Source organism: Sus scrofa, chromosome 6, assembly GCF_000003025.6.
Source record: "Sus scrofa isolate TJ Tabasco breed Duroc chromosome 6, Sscrofa11.1, whole genome shotgun sequence".
Classification (NCBI taxonomy): domain Eukaryota; kingdom Metazoa; phylum Chordata; class Mammalia; order Artiodactyla; family Suidae; genus Sus; species Sus scrofa.
This window is the reverse complement of record NC_010448.4, coordinates 44,203,351-44,224,848: the sequence shown is the minus strand read 5'-3', so window position 1 is coordinate 44,224,848 and position 21,498 is coordinate 44,203,351. Positions and strand designations below refer to the sequence as shown.

At 43.1% G+C, this 21,498-nt stretch overlaps 1 protein-coding gene across 1 annotated transcript; it reads left to right on the top strand.

Moving 5' to 3' along the window:
- On the top strand, positions 3,902-5,446 carry LOC100739644 (major allergen I polypeptide chain 1-like). The gene is made up of 3 exons (XM_013994895.1): positions 3,902-4,008; positions 4,145-4,332; positions 5,296-5,446. Exons 1-3 carry the CDS (start codon positions 3,948-3,950, stop codon positions 5,323-5,325), a joined length of 279 nt encoding a protein of 92 aa, XP_013850349.1. The 5' UTR covers positions 3,902-3,947; the 3' UTR covers positions 5,326-5,446.

Here is a 21,498-nt window from a genome sequence, read left to right as displayed (position 1 = left end):
CTATTGTGAATACCGCTGCAATGAACATGAGGGTACATGTGCCTTGATTTCCTATTTTATTGATTTGAGTCCTCTCTTTTTTCTTAATGAGTCTGGCTAAGGTTTTATCAATTTTGTTGATCTTTTCAAAGAAACAGCTTTTAGTTTCTTTCATCTTTTCTATGGTTTTTTTCCTTTCTATTTCATTTCTTTCTGCCCTAATCGTTATGATTTCTTTCCTTCTGCTAACTTTGGGTCTTTGTTCTTCTCTCTCTAGCTGCTTTAGATGTAAAGTTAGGTTGTTTGTTTGAGCTTTTCCTTGTTTCTTGAGGTAGGTTTGTTTTATTGTAGTTTTATTGCCATAAACTTACCTCTTAGAACTGTTTTTGCTGCATCCCATAGGTTTTGGAGTGTTGTATCAGTGTTGTCATTGGCTTCTAGGTATTTTTTAATTTCCTCTTTGATTTCTTCAGTGATCCATTGGTTGTTTAGTAGCATGTTCTTTATTCTCCACATGCTTGTGTTTTTTGCAGGTTTTTTCTTGTTGTTGATTTCTAGTCATATAGCGTTGTGGTTGGAAAAGATGCTTGATATGATTCCAATGTTCTTAAAGTTACCAAGGCTTGATTTGTGACCCAGAACCTCATAATCTAGGAGTTCCTGTCGTGGCGCAGCAGAAACGAATCCCACTAGGAACAGTGAGGTTGCGGGTTTGATCCCTGGCCTTGGTCAGTGGGTTAAGGATCCCACATTGCTGTGAAGCTATGGTGTAGGTCACAGAGATGGCTCAGATCCCATGTTGCTATGGCTGTGGCATAGGTTGGCAGCTACAGCCTTGATTCCACCGTTAGCCTGGGAAATTCCATATGCCGTGGGTGCAGTCCTAAAAAGCCAAAAAAAAAAAAAGTCAACTAAACATAGAGATACCATATGCTCCTACAGGCCCTATCCTGGGCATATATCCAGAGAAAACCATAATTAGGAAAGATACATGCACCCCCATGTTCATATCAGCACTATTTACAATAGCCAAGACCACAGGAGCAACCTAATTGTTCCTTGACAGAGGAATGGATAAAGAAGATGTCAACATATATACAGTGGAACATTAACCATAAAAAAGAATAAAATAATGCCAATTCCAGCAACATGGATGGACCTAGAGATGATCATACTGAGTGAAGTTAGTCAGACAGAGAAAGAAAAATATCATATGATATTTAGATGTGCAATTTAAAAAAAGGATACAAATGAACTAATTTGCACAACAGAAATAGACTCAAGACTTTGAAAAAAAACTTATGGTTATCAAAGGGAACATGGTGGGGAGGAGGGATGGATTGGGGGCTTGGCATTGGCAGATGCAAACTATGGTATATAGAATAATTGAAAAAAAAAAAAGATGCAGAGTTCCCCTCATGGCTCAGGGGTTAACGAACGCAGCTAGCATCCATGAGGACCCAGGTTCAATCTCTAGCCTCACTCAGTGGGTTAAGGATCTGGTGTTGCCGTGAACTGTGGTGTAGGTCGCAGATGCAGCTCGGATCTGGCATGCCTGGAGCTGGGGCGTAGGCCAGTGGCTACAGCTCCAATTCGACCCCTAGCCTGGGAACCTCCATATGCCTCAGGTGCAGCCATAAAAAGACAAAAAACACACACACAAAAATAATAATTGGGAGTTCCCGTCGTGGCGCAGTGGTTAACGAATCCGACTAGGAACCATGAGGTTGCGGGTTCGGTCCCTGCCCTTGCTCAGTGGGTTAACGATCCGGCGTTGCCGTGAGCTGTGGTGTAGGTTGCAGACGCGGCTCGGATCCCGCGTTGCTGTGGCTCTGGCGTAGGCCGGTGGCTACAGCTCCGATTCAACCCCTAGCCTGGGAACCTCCATATGCCGCGGGAGCGGCCCAAGAAATAGCAACAACAACAAAAAAAGACAAAAAAAAAATAATAATTGGCCAACGGGGACCTGCTCTATAGCATGGGGAACTCTACCCAATGCTCTGTGATAATCTATGTGGGAAAAGAATCTAAAAATGAATGGATATGTGTATGTGTATAGCTGACTCATGTTGTTGTACAGCAGAAATTATCATGATACTGTAAATCAACTATACTTCATTAAAACTTTTCTTAAAATGGGGGGGAACTCTGGAAATGATCAAAATATCCATCAACAGATGAAAGGATAAAGAAGATTTGGGATAAAAACGTAGAATGGAATATTATTCAGCCATAAGAAAGAATGAAATAATACCACTTGCAATAACATGGATGTATGTAGAGACTATCACACTAAGTGAACTAAGCTAGACAAAGACAAATATAAAGGTTATATGCACAATCTTCAGAAAGGATACAAACAAACTTAGTTACAAAACAGAAATACACTCACAGACATAAAAATAAACTTATGGTTACCAAGAAGGAAAGGGGAGGGGAGAGGTAAATTAGGAATTTGGGATTAAAATACATATACTACTATATATAAAATAGATAATCTACAAGGTCCTACTGTACAGCACAGGGAACTATAAGCAATATCTTCTAATAACCTATAATGGAAGAAAATGTGAAAAAAGGAATATAGGTGTTCCCATCGTGGCACAGCAGAAGCGAACCCAACTAGGAACTGTGAGGTTGCAGGTTCAATCCCTGGCCTCGCTCAGTGGGTTAAGGATCCAGTGTTGCCACGAGCTGTGGTGTAGGTTGCAGATGCGGTTCGGATCCCACATTGCTGTGGCTGTGGCATAGACCAGGAGCTGTAGCTCTGATTCGACCCCTAGCCTGGAAACCTCCATATGCCACAAAGAATAAAAATAGAATATATATCTTACATATATATGAATATATACACACAAACCTAATCACTTGGCTGTACACCTGAAAATAACACAATATTGTAAATCAACTATATTTAAATTAAAAAAATGTAAAACAATATGAGAAAATCTCTCTGACATGTGATATCAAAGAGACTGAGGAATCAGGCAATGAACCACGCAGTCACTTGGCGGAAGAGCACTCCAAGCAGCAAAGGCAGCACACGCAAAGGCCCTGTGGCAGGAGTACACTCGGCCTGGTCAAGAAGCAGAAAGGAGGCCAGGGAGGGAGGAGAGACTAGGGCAGGGCCACGTTCACAGAGGCAGCATGGGCAAGGGGCTGATTGTACAAACTGACCAAGGGTTGTGGACCTACAAAGAGCTTGGATTTTCCTCAGGTTGGAGCTCTGGAGAGGCGATGGTGGGAACAGTACGGAGACACTCAAGAGAAGAAGCAGCCTGGGGAAAACACTTGTGCATAGACCAAGGTGCTGTCAAAGTCACGTGGCATGACTTGGTCACCAAACACCTAGAACTTCTGAACCAGCAGGTGGGGGAATTCAGGGCTCCAGAAACAGATCAGAGTGGGTGGCTCAAGGGAGGCCACTGAGCAGGTCAAGGACACTGGGATGAAAGCACAACAGGAGCCACCAGACAGCCTGACCAGGGCATCAGGGCTTGTGCTCTGGCCTTCCCCTGACACTGACTACATGTGACACCATTAGCTAAGCACTGAGCTTCCTAGGAAACCCAGAGTAGAGACCAGGCTATCTCCAAGGTCACATGCAGTGGTGGCAACCTGGCATGGGCCATCATTCAGGAGACCTGATTTGGGAGCCTTTTTGCCCTTTTGCCAGTCCACTTGGGAAATTTCCATTGGTAAGCTTCCTGTGTAAGCTGACCCTCACACACAGCCCTCCATTTGGGAGGGAGGCTGAGCCAGTACCCTTTGTTGATTCAAGGACTGAGCATCCTGCCAACACACACAGCCCCTCCCTGCTCAGCCCCAGGCCAAGCTGTGGCCTCAGAGAGACCTGGTGTACCTCTTGGAAAGCAAAGCATCAAACACAGGCCCTTCGGGCCCCACGTGGTGTCAACAGCAGGTATAAAGGGACTCTAGGCAGGTAAGAGGCACCTGCCACCTGCACCATGAAGTGGACCGGAGTTCTCCTGCTGCTCTGGGCTGTCTTGCTCCTGATCTCAGAAGGAAGTGGGTGGCTGGGACACAGGTTCCCCAGTGGTTCTGACGCCTTCCCAGGGCAGCACTGAGCATGTTGGCTAGGGGATGAGAAGGGTGTGTTCTGAGGAATGCCTTTCAAGGGAGTCTCACCTTCTTTGTGTTTCAGATTGTGACGTTTGCCCAAAATTGAAGGAGACAATTGCGCTGTTTGTGGCAGGAGATTATGAAGACTACATGGCAAAAGTGAGAGAGAACAACTCCAACCCGTTTATACAGGACTCTCTTCAAAAACTGAAGATATGCATGGATAGGACGTTGACTCAGGAGGACATGCAGAATGCTCTCAACATCATGGTGGGTCAGCCGTGTGTGTCTGCGCCTCTGGTGCCTGTGGGGGAGCTCTGCTCAGGGCAGTGTGAGGTGGGGAGCTCATTTCCTCTCCACCATGGCCCTTCCCTGGGAATATGGGGGAAGAAGAACCTCGTGAATCAGGAGGTAGAGAGGCTGAGGGCAGACCCTACAGGGCAGGAAAGGATTGGGTAGGAAGACTCAGGCCAGCCCTGGAGCTCCTGAGCGGGGCCACAGGCCTGCCACCCTCCACACCCTTCTGTCCCTAGGGCACCACCTGGCCTTGCTATTAGGCCCTCAGCTCTGGCCTCCCTGAGCTCCAGCCTCTCCAGCACATGAGCCTGGATCCTCTGTAAACCACAAGCATTGAGGCTTTCCCTCCTCCAAACATCAGTACCTCCCTCCCTGAAAGACTCAAATCCCCGCTCCATCCCACTGAAAGCCCACATCTGTGCTTGTTCCCTGGACCCTAAAGTGTCATTCTGTGCCCCACATGACATGAGAGGGCTCTGCTTCCAAAAGCTCCCCTCCTGCTCCGCCCCCACTCACCCTAGGCCTAGGGTGCCCAGAGTGGAGGGTCCAAGTGAATCCTCTCTCTGCTGCCCCAAGTTAAGGTGCTACCACAAGCTGATGCTTCAGCTGCAAGTGTCCCAGGGGCAGAGGGAGGAAACAGACTGGGGGTGGCTCATCTCTGGGGACTTGCAGGTGTCCACTCTGGAGCCCAGCCAGGTCATCCTCAGCAGTCTCTCCCTGTCCTACCCCAGTTGCCCCACCCCACCAGGGGGACTCCTCGTCTCCCTACTCCACTGGAAGAAGCTTCACCGGGAGGCATCCACATTTAGCTGCTCAGATCCAGAGGCCAACCTCCAGATATGCCTGCAGGGCCCGGCCCCCGTGCTGAGTGCAGCTTGATGTCTCTTGGACCTCTGAGGCCTTACCTTTGCATGTTTCCTGTCCTTCTCTTTGCAGGTAAAACTATACTCAAGCCCTGGGTGTTGACGGAGCCACCCTTGCCGGGAACCCCAAGGAAGCCACTTGCCTGAGCACTAAGTAGTCTCAGCAACCTGTTATGTCAGGGTGTCTGATTAGAGGATTCCAGAAATAAAAGCCTTGCATTTCACATGAGAGTACTTACTTGATGGAGACTGGGCTTTGAGGTTGGGGGAGAGGGAGGCAGTGCCACAGTGGAGGACACCCGTGTGCCTTCCAACCGCAGCAGGATTTGAATGCTACCAGGTGTCATTCCTGCACTGCATTCAGTACCTGGGGAAGCGTGATGAGAATCCTATCAGCAGAGTGATCATTCCCTGCCCGGAACACACAGGTCACTCGCATTACTAACCAAATGTTAGCCTCCCACGCATCCCTGAGATATCGGAGTAATTGTCCTCGCTTTACAAGGGAAGAAGCCGAGGCACAGAGGGGTAAAGCCTCTGCCAGAGATGACAAGCTCCTGGGCAGCGGGATCTGCTCGCCACCCACCCCCGCCCCCACAACCCGTCCCTCCGCTGCTGCCGAGACACGGTCTGCCAGCCAGCTCCCCCTGTGACTGTGCACATGTGACAGGGCTTCTCTGAGCCTCGGAGTCCCATTTACCAAATGGAAATTCTTCCAACCTCCAAGGCTGTGGTGAAGCCAAAGTAAAATAATGGGTGACAAGGGGCCCCTGTCCTGAGGGCCTGACAGGAGAGAAAGAACAAAGGGTCAAGGCACTGAACTCCGCCACTCCTTGGCCTCAGTTTATTCTAACGCCAGCCACCCAACTGTGGATTCAGCTGCCTGCACCGAAGGACTCCGATGCGGGTCTAAAGCTCAGAGGGCACCGCCAGGGGCCCGCAGCTTCCTAGTCCTCCTGTGGCGCTGCTCCCCAACCAGGGTGCTGCAGGTTTCTCGGGCCCCGCTACCGCCCAGTCTGATTCCTCTCAGCCTGACCCTCACCACCGTTCTTAGAGCTTCATCACACCCGAGAGTTTGCTCCCAAGAAGCATCTGCTGGGCTCCCACCACAGCACTCTGCCCAGGAGGGGGGAATCACCAAGTCCTCACAGGGAGGAGGTTTAAGAGACGTCCCCTTGCCTGACCAGAGCGGCCGCTTCTCTCCCTGTGTACCAGACTGGGCGGGGGGGCCAGGGGGCCAGGGGCGCGGAAGGTCACCTTGCCCAGAGTGAGACCTGGCTCTTGGTCCCTGCCCCACCACTCCCCACCCAGCATTGGGCTGGGGGTCTTCTACAATAGAGAACTGCCTCGGTGGGAGCTCAGTCGAGTTTAGGGGGTATGAGCAGGTCACAGCACAGAGACCCTTCTTGTCACCTGACCCTGGAAGCGTCTTCATCAATCCCCCATCCCATAGATGTAAAGCCCAAGGACTCCTGAAAGGGTGGGTCTTCCAAGGCCTTGGGGAAACACTCACCCCACTCTACAGTGAGTGTACAGATATGACAAGTGACCCGTCCAAAGATGAGGTGGAGATGAGTGAGGAGCAGTCTCTCCTCACTGGGACACAATCTGTCTCTTGGCTGTTGCTCACCTTCCACAGAACTCCCTGAAGATACCTCAGTATCGCCCGCCTCCTCCTCTCTTCCCAATGCCTTCCTCCAAACCAAAGAATCATTATCTACTCCGGGGTTGAGAGAAAGTTCAGGATCCAATGTCCTCCCATATCTTTGTCTACATGACATCCAATCCTCAGATGGTTTGGACGTAAGTGTCCAAAACTGGGGCTTGGAGTTCCTTTCATGGCTCAGCGGTTAACAAACCTGACTAGGATCCATGAGGATGCAGATTTGATCCCTGGCCTTGCTTAGTGGGTTAAGGATCCAGCCTTGCTGTGAGCGGTGGTGTAGGTCTCAGACACGGCTCAGACCCTGCATGGCTGTGGCTGTGGCGTAGGCTGGCAGCTGCAGCACCACTTCAACCCCTAGCCTGGGAACTTCCATGTGCTCCAGGTGTGGCCCTAAAATGAAAAAAAAAAAATGAGCTCTAACTTTCACAAAAACTGAGCTCTGAATTTGCCTCTGAGATCATAGAAGCTTCACCCCGTTTCCACTTGGGCCGACCTGAGTTTCCCTGCAGAATCCCCTGTGTGGATAACCCTCTACCAGCAGACATCCTCTCCTCAAACTCTTGCATCTTTCTTCCCTGCTGGCTTTCTCCAGCACCAGGGAGCTTGCAGAACCATGGTTAGGCTCACTCTGAAAGTGTGGGGAGTTAATGCCCATGGGGAGACCCTCAAACACTACAGACCCCCAGCTCCTTGACTTCTGCTGGATGTGTCCAAAGGCACCACCAACCAGCCCTGAGGCTCACTTGCCCACCGCATGGCTTCTCTCACCTGCCCTCTCCCTTTCCTCACTTCCTCACTTGAGCACCTGAGATCACCCACCGAATACACTGCCTGACTCCATGTCCGTGTGTCTGGGTCTCCACTGTGGGAACACCAGCTATCATAGAGACCTATGTCCATCTGCCTGTTCAGCAAGCACAGGAATTCAAGCAGAAGAGGCTCAGTGGAAGCAGCAGGAGGAAGGGAATAGGGCACCCCAGCTGATCCTTCAGAAGCATCACCACCCTACATAGGGAAAGTGGGTATGAAAGAGAGGTGCTCTCTTGCAATTTCTCTAGGGACTTCACACTGTGGAATTCCCAAACTGCCCTGATGAGGGGCTTTGGAGGTCAACCATCAAACCCACCCCATGGGAATCTATGGGAGGTTTCAGGCAGGCTCCACTCATCAAACCTGGGAGTCAGAACAAGACAGAGAGATGCGAGCAGACTCTATGAGCCAGCTCAGAGCCATCAGGACTGAGATAAGCTCCCGACAGAGCAAAGTCCTAGACCGAGCTCAAAGCAGCTGGCAGCACTTGCCCCATGACTGCACTGAAGGGCTGCATGGATACATGCACTACACAGGTGCTACCATCTTTGCTGGAAGTTTCTCTTCAATTCCTTTTTTTTAAAGATCTTTTTTTTAAAGATCATACACATTGACTTCTGTTTCAAGATATGACATATTTCTGCTCATCTTTATTCTCATCATTAGGCTGTCCATGCAGCTGGGGCTTAAAACCCAGGCTTCTGAAGGGGTCCACATGGAAGGGCAGATGTCCTCTTAAGTGGCCCAAGAGCATCTCCCCAGTAAGGCACAGGACCTAGCAGATCCTGAGGACTGCTCATCAAGAGGAAAGAGTTGAAAGAGACAGAAACACACCTTCCACTCAGAGAGACACCATAGAAAACACATGCAGATTCGTCATCTCCATTCCTGGATTATTGAGGTAAATGCAAACTCTCCACTTGGCTAGATAAATAGGCCTGCAGAAATGCTCACCGCCCCATGTGTGCTCAGCAGGGTACAAAAACTGGGGAGTTCCTATTGTGGCTCAGTTGTATCCATGAGGATGCGTGTTTGATACCTGGTCTCATTCAGTGGGTTAAGGATCCAGTGTTGCCATGAGCAGTGGTACACGTAGCAGATGAGGCTCGGATCCTACGTTGCTGTGGCTGCGGTGTAAGCAGGCAGCTGCAGCTCCAATTTGACCCCTGCCTGGGAACTTACATATGCTGTGGGTGCAGCCCTAAAAAGACATAAATAAACAAATAATAAATACCACAACAAACATTATATTTGATGGTAAAACATTACAATCAGTCTATGTAAATTAAGAAGCAACCATAATGATGGCTTCTACTAACCATTATACTAACAAATTCAGTAAGAAAAGAAAGTATGACAGCAATGAAGTAGAAAATAGATAAACAATTAAGAATATGAGAACAGAGGAGGATCAAGACGGCAGAGTAGGAGGATGTGGAGTTCATCCCCTGAACAAATACAACCAAAATACATCTACATGTGGAACAATTCTCACAGGAAACACACTGGAAACTGGCAGAATATTTCCCATATAATGAAAGCTGCACAAACGATCTCTACATAACTAGGTAGGAAGTGAGGGGAAAGGCATTCGGAAGGGATCAATGCCCATGGGAGGGATCTGTAACAGAGAGAAGGTCCTCGTGGGCAGACTCCCACCCTCAGGAGCCCTCTTGCCTGCTCTTAAATCCACTGGAACAGAGACAGTGGCTGAAGAAGCTTCAACTCTGCTTATAAGGAGCACACACATTTTGACTTGCTAACAATCGGGTGGAGAGAGACCAGTGCTGGTGCCCATTGCCTTGCCACACTTCTTAATCCAAAGGGGCAAATGTCCCATCCTGCTCACTCCACACTGAAGTCTGGCACAAGATTAGGCAGAGATTTGGTCTAGCTCTGCAGAGAGAGACTAGGGCACCTGGGGCATGATCCAGAGTGGAGAACTATGGAGCTCACTGCCAGCATGTGCATGGCAGCAGCAGGTCCACTTGTGGCACTTTTTCAGTGCACAGCCCTAGGGTAGCACAGAAACACACAGCGACTAGGCACTGAGTCTCAGCAGACAGGCTCTAAATAGGAGTCTGTAGCAATTCCTTTCCCAGCAGGAGTGCTCCAGCTCCACCTACTCCACACTGCATCTTGCAGCTAGACCTGAGGCAGATAGGTCCTGGGAGAAGTCTGCCAATAGAGGCAGCCCAGGTCTAGAAGACAGCACAGCTATTTCAATTCCTTTGGTGACAGCACCCCAGTCTCTAGCTCCAGTCTACTCCACACCACAACCTAGTACTAGGTCTGAGACAAACTGAGAAAGTGATACAAAATTGGGCTGTTTCTGGGTGGAACTGCGAACACCCGCATAGATGGCACATAAGTTCCTTGTGACCACACAGGCCTCAGTAGTCACCTCCTTTGAGCAAAGCACACACTTAAGGGCAACAGAGCCCTGAGCAAACCCAACCCTCAGGGATTTGACTTCAACATTTATGGAGCAGACCCCATCCCTGACAGAGCAGTGACAGCCACAGAGCAGAGAGGAAGCCCTGTTTCACAACGAGAACAGGCTGTAGTTATTACAACACCAAATACACCCCTTATGAAAGGGACAACAACCAGCACACCCTGAGGAAAGACAGGGCTGGCATCCACACCAAAACCATATCTGACACTAAACATATTGGACACACAGTCTACACTATGTGTGGGATGCCCCCACATAAAAACACCCACAAAAAAGACCACAGTAGATAACTATTTCTTCTAAATTCATAGAGACAGAGAAAGATAAGTAAAATTAAAAGATAAAGGAACTACTCCAACTAAAAGAACAAGAGAGGAGTTCACATCATGGCTCAGTAGAAACAAATATGACTAGTATCTATGAGGATGCAGGTTCAATCCCTGCCCTTGCTCAGTGGGTTAAGGATCCAGCATTGCCGTGAGCTGTGGTATAGGTTGCAGACACAGCTTGGATGTGGCATTGCTGTGACTGTGGCTGTGGTGTAGGCCAGCAGCCATAGCTCTGATTCAACCCTTAGCCTGGGAACCTCCATATGCTGTGGGTGCAATCCTAAAAAGACAAAAAATAAAAATAAAATAAAATAAATAAAAGAACAAGGGAAATCCCCTGAAAGAACAAGTAATGAAACAGAGCTCACCAATCTACTAGACACCAAGTTCAAAAGAATGGTAATAAAATGTGAACTGAATTGAGAAAGACTGTACATAAAAATGCAGATCACTATAGCGAGAAACTAGAAACTATAAAGAAGAATCAATCAAAAATAGACAATTCAATTGCCAAACTAAAGACCTATCTAGAAAAAATGAATAGCCAACTAAATGACATAGGAAAGTGAATGAGTGACCTAAAAGACAGAATAATGGAATTCACCCAATCAGAACAGCAGACAAATTTTTTAAAATGAGGGCGTTCCATGGTGGTCTAGTGGTTAGGAATTGGTACTTTCATTGCTGTGGTCCAGGTTCAATCCCTGGTCTGGGAAATGAGATTCCATATCAAGCTGCTGCACACCATGCCCCCACCCCAAAAAAGCAACATACAAGATCTATAGGGTGATGTAAAGCATGCCAACCTATGTATTATAGGGAACGCCAGAAGAAAAAGAAAGAGAAAAGGGGATTCAAAATATATTTGAAGATTTATTGAAGAAATTATGGCTGAAAAATATCAAAATGTAAAGAAGGAAACAGATATCCAGGTACAGGAAATACAGAGGGTTGCAAACAAGATGAACCCAAACAAACACACACCAAGACATATGACAATTAAAATGGCAAAAGTCAAAGGCTAAGAGAGGATTCTAAAGGCAGTAAGAGAAAAACAAAGAGTCAGTTACAAGGGAACCCACATAAGGCTGTCAGCTGACTTCTCTATAGAAACTTTGCAGGCCATGTGGGAATGCCATCATACATTCAAAGTTCTAAAAGGGAAAAAACTGCAACCTAAGATACTTCACCCTGCAAGATTATCATTTAGAATAGAAGAAAAGAGAAAATTTCTCAGACAAGCAAAAACTAAGAATACAGTAATATTAAACTTACACTGGAAGAAATACTGAAGGGTCATCTCTAAGTAGAAAAGAAGCATGAATCTACAAGAAGGGGAAAAATCACAATAGGAAAGGCAAATATATAAAAGGATTGAAGATCACTTACCTAAGGGAGCACATGGATTAAAGGCAATCAAAAAAATTTATAAAAGTGATTATATCTACAATAAACATGCATATATAAAATAAGACAGCAAAATCACAAAATATGGGAGAGGAGGGCATAAAAAGTGTAAATTTTTTTCTTTTTTGGCCGCACCCACAGCATGTGAAAGTTTCCAGGCTAGGAATCAAACCCATGCAAAGCAGTGACAACACTGGATCCTTAATCTGCTGAGCCACAAGGGAATGCAAGTGTAGATCTTTTAGAATGTGTTTGAAATTGAATGACTATCAATTTAAAGCAAGTAGATATAGTTATGGGTCAACATACTTGAATTCCATGGTAACCACAAACCAAAATCATACAATAGAGTCACAAAAATAAAAAAGAAAGCAAAAGAAAATCATCAAATCACAAAAGGAAAAACAGGAAAGAATAAATAAAGAACTATAGAAACAATTGGAAGACAAGGTTTAAAATGGCAGTAAGTACATAATTATCAATAACCACTTAAATGTCAATAGACTAAATGCTCCAATCAAAAGACTAGAGTATCACACCAGATTTGGAAAAAAAAAAAAAAAACAGAGTTCCCATTGTGGCTCAGAGGCTAAGAACCCAAATAGTATCCATGAGGATGCAGGTTTGATCCCTGGCCTCACTCAGTGGGTTAAGGATCCGGCGTTACCACAAGCTGTGGCATATGTCACAGATACAGCTCAGATCTGGTATTGCCATAGCTGTGGCATAGGCCAGCAGCTGCAGCTCTGATTCGACCCCCTAGCCTGGGAACTTCCATATGCTGCAGACGTAGCCCTAAAAGAGAGAGAGAAAGGGAACATGTAATATTCTGTCTACAAGAGACCTGCTTCATGGGAAAGACACACACAGACTGAGATTAAGGGGATGAAAAGTTATTTCATGCAAATGGAAATGACAAGAAAGTGGGGATAGCAAAATTTCTATCAGACAAAATAGACCTTAAAACAAAGGCCATAAAGAAAGTCAAAGAAGGACATTATACAATAATAAAGGGATCAATACAAGAAGAGGATATTACACTCACTAACATATATGTACCCAATATAGGAGCACCTAAATATACAAAACAAATACTAATGGAAACAAAGATTAATAATAGAATGATATTAGATTTTAACACCCTACTGACATCAATGGACAAATCATCCAGAAAATAAATAAAACAACAGAGGTCCTAGAGTTCCTGTCGTGGTGCAGCAGAAACAAATCCAACTAGGAACCATGAGGTTGTGGGTTTGATCCCTGGCCTTGCTCAGTGGGTTAAGGATCTGGCGTTGCCGTGACCTGTTGTGTAGGTCAAAGACACAGCTCAGATCTGGCATTTCTGTGGCTTTGGTGTAGACCGGCAGAAAAAGCTCCGATTAGACCCCTAGCCTGGAAACCTCCATATGCCGTGGGTGCGGCCCTCAAAAGACAAAAAAAAAAAAAAAAAAGAGGTCCTAAATGGTAGAATAGTTCAGTTGGACTTAATTGATACCTACAGGACACTACATTCAAAAAAAAAAAAACTGAATCACATTCTTCTCAAATACATATGGAACATTCTCTAGGATAGACCACATACCAGGTTACAAATTTAAAAGGGTAGAAATTACTTCAAGCATCTTTTCTGACCACAATGCTATGAAACTAGAAATCAACTACAGACAGAAAAATGTGGAAAAAGATCACATGGAGACTAAACAACATGCTACTTAAAAAAACCAATGGGTCAGCAATAAAATCAGAGAAGAAATCAAAAGATACCTCAAAACAAATTAAAATGAAAACACAACTGGAGTTCCCTTGTGCTGCAGTGGGTTAAGGAGCTGGCATTATCACTGAAGCAGCTTGGGTTGCCATTGTGGCAAAGGTTCAATCCCTGGCCCAGCAACTTCCACATGCCGCAAGTGCAGGGGAAAAAAAAAAAAAGCTTAAAGAAGCGTATGGGATGAAGCAAAAGCAGTTCTAAGAGGAAAACACATAGTAAAAAGACCTTCCTCAAGAAATAAGAAAACAACAACCTAACCTACTACCAAAAATAATTAGAAAAATAAGAATAAACATAATCCAAAGTCAGCACAAGGAAGGAACTAATAAAGATAAGAGAGGAAAGAAATAAATTAATTAAAATAAAGATCAAAAAAACAACAGAGGAAGTCTTGTTGAGCCTGACTAATATCCATGAGGATGCCAGTATGATCCTGGCCTTGCTCAGTGGGTTAAGGATCTGGTGTTGCTGTGATCTGTGGTGTAGGTTGCAGACTCAGGTCAGATCTGGTGTTGCTATGGCTGTGTGTAGGCTGGCAGCTGTAGCTCTGATTAGACCCTAACCTGGGAACTCCCATATGCTGCAGATGTGGCAAGCAAGCAAGAAAGGAAGGGAGAAAGAAAGAGAAGTAGAAGAAAAAAAATAGAAAAGATCAATAAAACCAGAGCTTTTTTTTTTTTTAAGATAAATGAAATTGACAAACTTCTAGCCAGGCCCATCAAGAAAAGGGAGAGGACTCAAATACACAAATAAGAGATGAAAGAAGAAAAATAACAACAAGTATCACAGAAATACAAAAAAATCATAAGAGAATACTATATGCCAACAAATTAGACAATGTAGAAGACATGAAACTTTCTCCAAAACTGAGTCAAGAAGGAACAGATAATTTGAACAGATATATTACTATAAGTGAAATAGAATCTATAGCTAAAAAGAAAAGAAAAAAAAACTCCCTGCAAACAGAAGTCCAGGACCAGACAGCTTCACTACCAAACATACAAAGAAGAATTTATACCTATCCTTCTCGAACCACTCTAAAAAACTGAAGAGGAGGGAACACTCCCAAACTCATTCTATGAAGCCACCATCATCCTAACACAAAAATCAGAAAAAGATACTACAGAAAAAGAAAATTATAGGCCAATATCTTTGATGAATATAGATTCAAAAATCCTCAACAAAATATTAGCAAACCAAATCTAACAATACATAAAGAGGATCATACACTATGATCAAGTCGGATTCATTCCAGGGTCCCAAAGATAGTTCAGCATATGCAAATCAATCAATATGACACACTACATTAATAAAAGGAAAGACAAAATTACATGATCATCTCATTAGATGAAGTATGACAAAATTCAGCATCCACTCATGATTTAAAAAAAAAATAACTCTCGGAGTTCCTGTCATGGTGCAGCAGAAACAAATCTGACTAGTATCTATGAAGATGTAGGTTTGATCCCTGGCCTTGCTCAGTGGGTTAAGTATCCAGTGTTGCCTTGAGCTGTGGTGTAGGTTGCATATGTGGCTCGGATCTGCCATTGTTGTGGCTGTGACATAGGCCAGCAGTTACAGCTCAAGGTCAACCCCTAGCCTGGGAACCTTCATACACCATGGGTGTGGCCCTGAAAAAATAATAATAATAATAATGATAATAATAACAATAAACTCTCGCCAAAGTAGTTATAAAGGTAACACATTCAACTGGGTCACCTTGCCGTGCAATAGAAAATTGACACAACACTGTAAATCAGCTATAATGGAAAAAATAAAAAGCATCACTATTTCTTTAAAAAAAAAAGGTAACACATCTCAACATAATAAAAAGCCATTTACAACAAACCCACAGCCAGGATGATATGCAATATTGAAAAGCTGAAAGCCTTCCTATTAAAATCTTGAACAAGACAAGGATATCCACTCTCACCACTTCTATTCAATATAGTCCTGAAAGTCCTAGCCCCATAATCAGATAAGACAAAGAAATAAAAGGTATCCAAACTGGTGTGAAGAGGTAAAACTGCCACTATTTGCAAATGACATGATACTCTATGTAGAGAAGCCTGAAGTCTCTACACAAAAACTATTAGAATTAATAAATGAATTAATTCAGCAAGGTAGCGGGATACAAGATTAATATATAGAAATTTGTTTCTTTATACTAATAATGAAATATCAGAAAAAGAAAAAAAGTCTCATTTAAAATCACGTCAAAAAATATCTCTGAATAAATTTAACCAAAGATGTGGAAGACCTATATGCAGAAACTATAAAATACTGGCACAACATTGTAAATGACTATACTTTAAAACATATAAGTAAACAAATATACAGAAAAAAAACTATAAAACATTGATAAAAGAACCTGAAGAAGATTCAAAGAAATGGAAAAATATTCCATGCTCTTTGATTGGAGAATTAATATCATTAAAATGGCTATATTACTCATAGCAATATGCAGATTTAATACAATCCCTATCAAAATACCCATAACATTTTCACAGAACTCTAACAAATAATCCTAAATTTCACATGGAACAACAAAAGACTCCAAATTGCCAAAGCAATTTTGAGAGAAAAGAACAAAACTAGAGGCAAAATCCTTCCAGACCTAAGATTATATTACAAAGCTACAGTAATCAAAACAACATGATATTGGCACAAATACAGACAGATAGATGAATGGAACAGAATAGAGAGTCCAGAAATAAACCCACAAACTTACAGTCAATTAACTTACAACAAAGGAGGCAGGAATATACAGGGGAGAAAAGTCTCTTCAACAAATAGTGTTGAGAAAGTTAGGCGTTACATGTTAATAAGTGAAATCAAAGTACTCTCTCATACCATATACAAAAATAAACTCAAAATGGTTTTAAGAACCTAAGTGTAAGATAAGACACCATAAAAATCCTAGAAGGGAACATAGGCAAAACATTATCTGACAATCACAGCAATATTTAATATTTTCTTGGATAAGGCTCCCAAGGCAGAATAATTAAAAGCAAAAATAAACAAATGGGACCTAATTAAACTTAAAAGCTTTTGCACAGCAAAGGAAACCATAGCAAAATGAAAAGACAGACTATGGAATGGTAGAAAATATTTGCAAACAATGGGACCAACAAGGGATGAATATCCAAAATATATAAGCAGCTCATAAAGCTCAATAGCAAAAGACAAACAACTCAATCAAAAATGGAAAGAAGGAGTTCCCTGGTAGCCTAGTGGTTAGGGATCCATCATTGTCACTGCTATGGTTTAGGTCACTGCTGTGGCACAGTTTCAATCCCTGGCTCAGGAACTTCCACAGGCTGCAGGCATGGCCCCCCAAAAAAACCCAAAAAAACAGGCAGAAGACCTAAACAGGCATTTCTCCAAAGAAGACTACAGATATTCAACAGGCCCATGAAAAGATATTTAATATCACTAATCATCAGGTAAATGCAAATCAAAACCACAACGAGATATTACCTTACACCTATTGGAATGGCTATCATGAAAAAGAAGACAAAAATAATAGGAGTTCCTGCTGTGGTGCAGTGGAAACAAATCTGACTAGGAACCATGAGGTTGCAAATTTGATCCCTGGCCTAACTCAGTGGGTTAAAGATTTGGCATTACCGTGAGCTGTGGTGTAGGTCGCAGACACGGCTCGGATCTGGCATTGCTGTGGCTGTTGCATAGGGCGATGTGGCTGTAGCTCCAATTTGACCCCTAACCTGGGAAGCTCCATATGCCGTGGGTGTGGCCCTAAAAAGCCCCCCCCCCCAGAAAAAGACAAAATAATAACATTGACAAGGATGTGGAGAAAAGGAAACCCTGTTCACTGTGGTGGGAATAGAAATTGGTGCAGCCACCGGGGAAAACACTGTGGAGGTTTCTTAAAAAACTAAAACTTCCATATGACCAAGCAGTTCCACTCCTGAGTATATATTGAAAAAAAACCTCAAAAATACTAAATCAAAAAGATACATTTGCCCCAATGTTAACAGCAGCATCGTTTACAATTACAAAGATAATGAAGTAACCTAAGCGTCCATCAACAGATGAATTGATGAAGAAGATGTGAGTATATGTAAATACACATAACATAAATACACAGTGTAGGAGTTCCCATCGTGGCGCAGTGGTTAATGAATCCGACTAGGAACCATGAGGTTGCAGTTTCAATCCCTGGCCTCACTCAGTGGGTTAACGATCCGGCGTTGCCGTGAGCTGTGGTGTAGGTTGCAGATGCGGCTCAGATCCCGAGTTGCTGTGGCTCTGGAGTAGGCCAGTGTCTACAGCTCCGATTTGACTCCTAGCCTGGGAACCTCCATATACTGCAGGAACAGCCCTAGAAAAGGCAAAAAGACAAATAAATAAATCAATACACAATGTAATACTACTCACACATAAAAAAGAATGAAATTTTTCCATTTGCCGCAACATCCACAGACTTGGAAGACATTACGCTAAGTGAAATAATTCAGACAGAGACAAATACTGTATGATATTACTTACATGTGGAATCCGAAATATACAACAGACTAGTGAATGAAACAAAACTGAAGCAGACTCACAGATGCAGAGAACAAACTAGTGGTTTCCAGTGAGGAGAGGGAAGGGGGAGGGGCAAATTAGGGGTAGGAGGTTAAGAGGTACAAACTATTATGTATAAAATAAGCCACAAGGGGAGACCTCCAGTGGGAAGTGGCTTAAGGACTGGCGTTGTCACTGCAGTGAATTGGGCTGCTGCAGCGGGCGTGGGTTCAAACCCTGGCCTGGGAACTTTGGCAGGCACAGCCAACATAAATTAGTTAATTAAATAAATAAAATAAAATTACTACAACAATATACTGTACAACATGGAGAATACAGCCAAAATTGTATAATAACTATAAATGAAGTGTTACCTTTAAAAATTGTACACATGTAACATACTATACATCAACTATACTTCAATCAAAATATACATAACATAAAAATAATATATGAAGTTCCCACCATGGTCAGTGGAAATGAATCCAACTAGTATCCATGAGGATGCAGGTTTGATCCCTGGCCTCTTTCAGTGGGTCGGGGATCTGGCATTGAGCTGTGGTATAGGTCGCAGAAGCAGCTCAGATCCCACATTGCTGTGGCTGTGGTGTAGGCCGGCAGCTGTAGCTTCAATTCTACCCCTAGACTGGGAACTTCCATATGCCACAGTTACAGCCCTAAAAAGAAAGAAAAAAATACTACCTTCTTTCCAGTTACACTTCTTTTTTTGCCACACCTACAGTACGCAGAAGTTCTGGGACCAGGGATCAAACTTGTTCTACAGCTACAACCCATGACGATGCCAGGCGTTTAATCCACTCCGCCAGGGAACTCCCTCCAGTTACACATCTGAATGAAGCCAGGTATCCTCATATACTTCAACCAAAACAGTAAATGACAACAGATTGAATGAAGAAGCATATATGAGAATCCAACTGTTTTCTACTAAGCCAGGCATTAAGGAGACTCACAAAATAGACAGGGTCACTCTTCTCACTAATTTTTTAACACTAAAGTTTTTCACAATATATGTTATCTATGACAAATATAATTTGTTATATTTAAAGTAATTAATCCGGAGTTCCCGTCGTGGTGCAGTGGTTAACGAATCCGACTAGGAACCATGAGGTTGCGGGTTCAGTCCCTGCCCTTGCTCAGTGGGTTGATGATCCGGTGTTGCCGCGAGCTGTGGTGTAGGTTGCAGACGCAGCTCGGATCCCGCGTTGCTGTGGATCTGGCGTAGGCCGGTGGCTGCAGCTCCGATTAGACCCCTAGCCTGGGAACCTCCATATGAAGAAATAACAAAAAGACAAAAAAAAAAAAAGTAATTAATCCATGAACAGAGGAATGGCTAAAGAAGACATGATACATATATACAATGGAGTTACTCAGCCATAAAAAAGAATGATGCCATTGGCAGCAACATAGATGGACCTAGAGAATATCATATAAGTGAAGTTAGGTCAGACAGAGAAAAACAAATATCATATGATATCACTTATATGTGGAATCTAATTTTAAAATGATACAAATGAACTTATGTACAAAACAGAAACAGATTCAAAGATTTCTAAATCAATCCTCCCCAAAGGGGAAACGTTGAGAGGAGATATATTAGGAGGTTGGGATTAACATAGACACACTACAATATATAAAATAGATAAATAAGGACCTACTGTACACACAGGGAAATCTACTCAATACTCTGTAATAACCTATATGGGAAAAGAATCTGAAAAAGAATGGAGATACATATATGTATAACTGATTCACTTTGCTGAACAACTGAAACTAACATAACATTTTAAGTCAACTATACTGCCAATGATTTTGTTAAATAAATTAAAAATAAATACTTTTCATTATTAGTTTTAATTTCTAATTTGGTATAGATCAAAAGAGATAATCCACAAAATAAAAGTTATTTGGGTCTTTTAATAATTTTGAAGAGAATAAAAGGGTCTTTGAAAAGTGAGAGAATTACTGATCTAAGGAGTAAGGGCATAGAAGAGAAGAGTATCTGAGACCATAATTTTATAAACTATTAGAGCTAATAAACTATTAGAGCTCATCAAAGAATTTGGTAAAGTTGCAGGATACAAAATTAATACACAGAAATTGATTGCATTTCTATATACTAAAAATGAAAGACCAGAAAGAGAAATTGGGGAAATCATCCCATTTACCATTGCATCAAAAAGAATAAAATACCTAGGAATAAACCTACCTAAAGAGACAAAAGACCTATACTCTGAAAACTATAAGATGCTGATGAAAGAAATCAAAGCTGACACAAATATATGCCCTTGGATTGGAAGAATCAATATAGTCAAAATGACAATACTACCTAAGTCAATCTACAAATTCAATGCACTCCCTATCAAATTAACAAATTCAATGCACTCCCTATCAAATTAACAAATTAACAATGACATTATTTACAGAACTAAAAGAAATTTTTTTTTTTTTTTTTTTTGCTTTTTTACAGCCGCACTTATGGCATATGGAGGTTCCCAGGCTAGGGTCTAATCAGAGTTACTGCTGCCAGCCTATGCCACAGCCACAGTAATGCCAGATCCGAGCCACGTCTGTGACTTACACCACAGCTCACGGCAATGTCAGATCCTTAACCCACTGAGCGAGGCCAAGGATCAAACCTGCAACCTCATGGTTCCTGGTCAGATTCATTTCCACTGCACCATGCTGGGAACTCCCAAAACAAAATATTTTAAAATTTGTATGGAAACACAAAAAGACCTCAAGTAGCCAAAACAATATTGGGGGAGAAAAAATGGAACTGGCGGAATCAGACTCCCTGACTTCAGACTATACTACAAAGCTATAGTCATCAAAACAGTATGGTTTTGGCACGAAAACAGAATTATAGATCAATGGAACAGGATAGAAAGCCCTGTTCAACTAATCTATGATAAAGGAGGAAAGAACACACAGTAGAAGAAAAGCAATCTTTTCAATAAATGGTGCTGGGAAAACTGGACAGCTGCATGTAAAATAATGAAATTAGAACATTCTCTAACACCATACACAAAAATAAACTCAAAGTGGATTAAAGACCTAAATGTAAAGTCAAATACTATAAAAGTCCTAGAGAAAAACACAGGCAGAATGCTCTTTGACAAAAATCACAGCACCACCCTGAGGGGTTTTTTTGTTTTGTTTTGTTTTGTTTTGTTTTGTTTTTTTGCCTTTTCTAGGACCACTTTCCACAGCATATGGAGGTTCCCAGGCTAGGGATCTAATCAGAGCTGTAGACGCCAGCCTACACCAGAGCCACAGCAACATGG

Bases quoted from the DNA above. Each gene is read 5' to 3' on its own strand.
- LOC100739644 (XM_013994895.1), top strand. From the start codon at position 3,948: ATGAAGTGGACCGGAGTTCTCCTGCTGCTCTGGGCTGTCTTGCTCCTG. The intron at 4,009-4,144 runs GTGGGTGGCTGG...TTTGTGTTTCAG, and splicing joins GCTCCTGATCTCAGAAGGAA to ATTGTGACGTTTGCCCAAAA. The intron at 4,333-5,295 runs GTGGGTCAGCCG...TTCTCTTTGCAG, and splicing joins AGAATGCTCTCAACATCATG to GTAAAACTATACTCAAGCCC.